Below are 2,614 nucleotides of genomic sequence, written 5' to 3' on the forward strand. Positions count from 1 at the left end.
TAATTTCAATTACTCCAAGGTTGTTTTTGATATCAGGGAAACAATTCCGTGGAAATACATGAGTTCCATGGAAAGTCTTCCATGGAATTTACTCTGTGAAAATAAGAGTTCTTTCGTTTGGTAGTCATTTATTATTCCGTGGAATTACGAACTCTGTTATTTGGTTGACAACTAACTTCTACGAATATAATATTCAATTAAGAGTTTTTATTTACTTTTTATGTAGTCTAAATGATATTTTTACTTTTGCGAAAATTAAATTTTCATCCTTATATTGTCTAAATTACATTTTTACCCTTATGTTTTTAAAATTATATTTTTACCCCTATGTTGTAAAATTATTTAAAATTGTGTCACTTTATTAATTTAAGGGTAAAAATGTCATTTTGATATTATACGAGGGTAAAAATATCATTTTGATAACATAAGGGTAAAATGTCAATTTGATATTATAAAAGGGTAAGAATGTAATTTTGGCTATAAAAATCCAAAATGTCATTTTGACAACTTTGTAAACATGTCATTTGGTAAGAAGGACAAAAACGTCATTTGTCCAATGTATAAGTAAAAATTTATTTTGCTAAATTTATGGGTAAAAATATCATTTTGAACATATATGGAGATAAATATTTGGTTTCAAGTATCCGAATATATTGAAATATTTTTATTTTGATTTTTGACTTTTCACGGAAACTAATTCCGAGGAGGGAGCAAGGAATTAAAGTGGACTATTTCATGGAAATAGATTCCCTAGGGAATTAAAACCATGGAATTACACTTCATATCAAACGGTGGAAATACCTATTGCCATGGAAATTCCTTTATTTCCATGGAAATGGGAGATATCAAACACACCCCAAATTTTAGTATAAATACCGTGAAATACGTTAAAAAAGTTTAGAGTTAATGGAAAATTTTAGAAGATATACAAAAAATGCTACAAATACCACAACGATGTCGACAATATTTTTTTTTTTATTATCTTTGAGTATATCCATATAATGCTTGGCATACATGGGTGAAGATAAGACCATGTGACTCTTTCTTAGTTATCCCATTTCATATAAGAGGCAGTAGGATTTTGTTCGCTAACATTTATTTCATGATCGGGTAACATGTGCATTTACATGATAAATAAACATTGAATGATACGAAAGCATAAATGTAAAAGAATAAAAATGTACAACTTTGCATGAAATCTATATACTTCTATTATAGTTAAACCCAACTTATTTATGTTTGTAAATATGTGATGAATTTTTTAGAGTTCAGACGATGTTGGTAGAGTTGCCAAAATAAATGCAAAAATCAAAGAAGTGCTTCAAGAAAACCCATGCAAAAATTTGAACAACGCATATATGTTGTTAGAATCAATAAAAAAACTATAAAAATATTAAAAAGTCAGCAAAATATATGTCAGTTTACATGCACATTTTAAATGAAAATAAGATTGAATTTTTTATTTCACGACATAATTGTGTTGTCAAAATCAGTAAAATGCCTGAAAAAAATTGATAATTTTGTTAATCTAAACAAAATAGCTCAAACAACATGTTATATCTAAGTACGTTTTGGAATCAATAAAATCCAAGATAAATAATCAAACTTTTGTTCACCTTCTGTAACCAAGTAATAACACATGTTATAAATATAACTAGGTATAGCCCGTGGCTTTGGCACGGTGCAATCAGATTTCAAAATGAAATAAATTTGCTTTTGTCTAGATCTTGAAATTTTGAAAACCAATAATACAAATAATTTTTAATACATGCAACTAAAATGAAATATGACAAAATCAAGTATATTAGTAAAATATATACAATGGATGATCAAGGATGATAAAAATTGTTGGCAATATCTACAAGTAAAAGAAAATAATGGAGAAACTTTTTTTTTGTTAAGAAAATACAAGGGAACTAAACAGAACTGGAAATAAAATAAGGCAAGGCGTCCCATATCTTCCTCTGGCGATTCTTCCTCCCCCATTTTGCCAATGCGTCCGCTATCAAGTTCTCATTTCTAGGAATGTAGGAAAATTTCAACTCGGTGAATCTGTCCTTCAGTTGTAATATTTCGAACTGATGTTTCTTGGATTGCCATTGTTTGGTAAAAGTTTGATCCTCCAGAAATGAGATGATATTCAGATTATCACTTTCTATATGCACGTGAGATATCTTGAGATCAATCGTCCACATAAGTGCCTCTTTGATTGCCAAACATTCACATTCATCCGCATTTTGACCTCTAGTAGTATCTGCAAGAGCTGAGATGAAGGTGGCATCCAAATCATAAATAACACATCCAAATCCTGCTGGTTCAGATAGATCTGTGAAAGAGGCGTCTGTGTTGATTTTAAGAAATGGTGCGATTGAGGGCTCCATTTTTTATGCTTTGGTTCTTTGATCTTCGTGGTTACTTTTAATGGTTCTATTTTAGAAGCTTGGATCATTTGTATGACCTGCATTGGAGATTGTTTTTTGGATGTGAAGCAAGCCTCACATCTCGCTTTCCAAATAAACCATAATATTTTAGCATACAAATTTGTAAGATCCTCATCCAGATCCTTCCACAGAAGAATCCATAGTTTAACCGACTGCATATGCTCCGTCCGGAC

The 2,614-nt window shown here is 30.2% G+C and overlaps 1 protein-coding gene across 1 annotated transcript; it reads right to left on the reverse strand.

Moving 5' to 3' along the window:
• Positions 1 to 1,916: 1,916 nt before the first annotated feature.
• Positions 1,917 to 2,381, reverse strand: LOC147531789 (uncharacterized). The gene has a single exon (XM_086649835.1). The coding sequence runs from the start codon at positions 2,379 to 2,381 to the stop codon at positions 1,917 to 1,919; it is 465 nt and encodes a 154-aa protein (XP_086505961.1).
• Positions 2,382 to 2,614: the final 233 nt, after the last annotated feature.

The sequence above is a fragment of the Eschscholzia californica genome, unplaced genomic scaffold (genome assembly GCF_041429995.1).
Source record: "Eschscholzia californica isolate CP2 unplaced genomic scaffold, dmEscCali1.0.p SCAF_6, whole genome shotgun sequence".
Classification (NCBI taxonomy): Eukaryota; Viridiplantae; Streptophyta; class Magnoliopsida; order Ranunculales; family Papaveraceae; genus Eschscholzia; species Eschscholzia californica.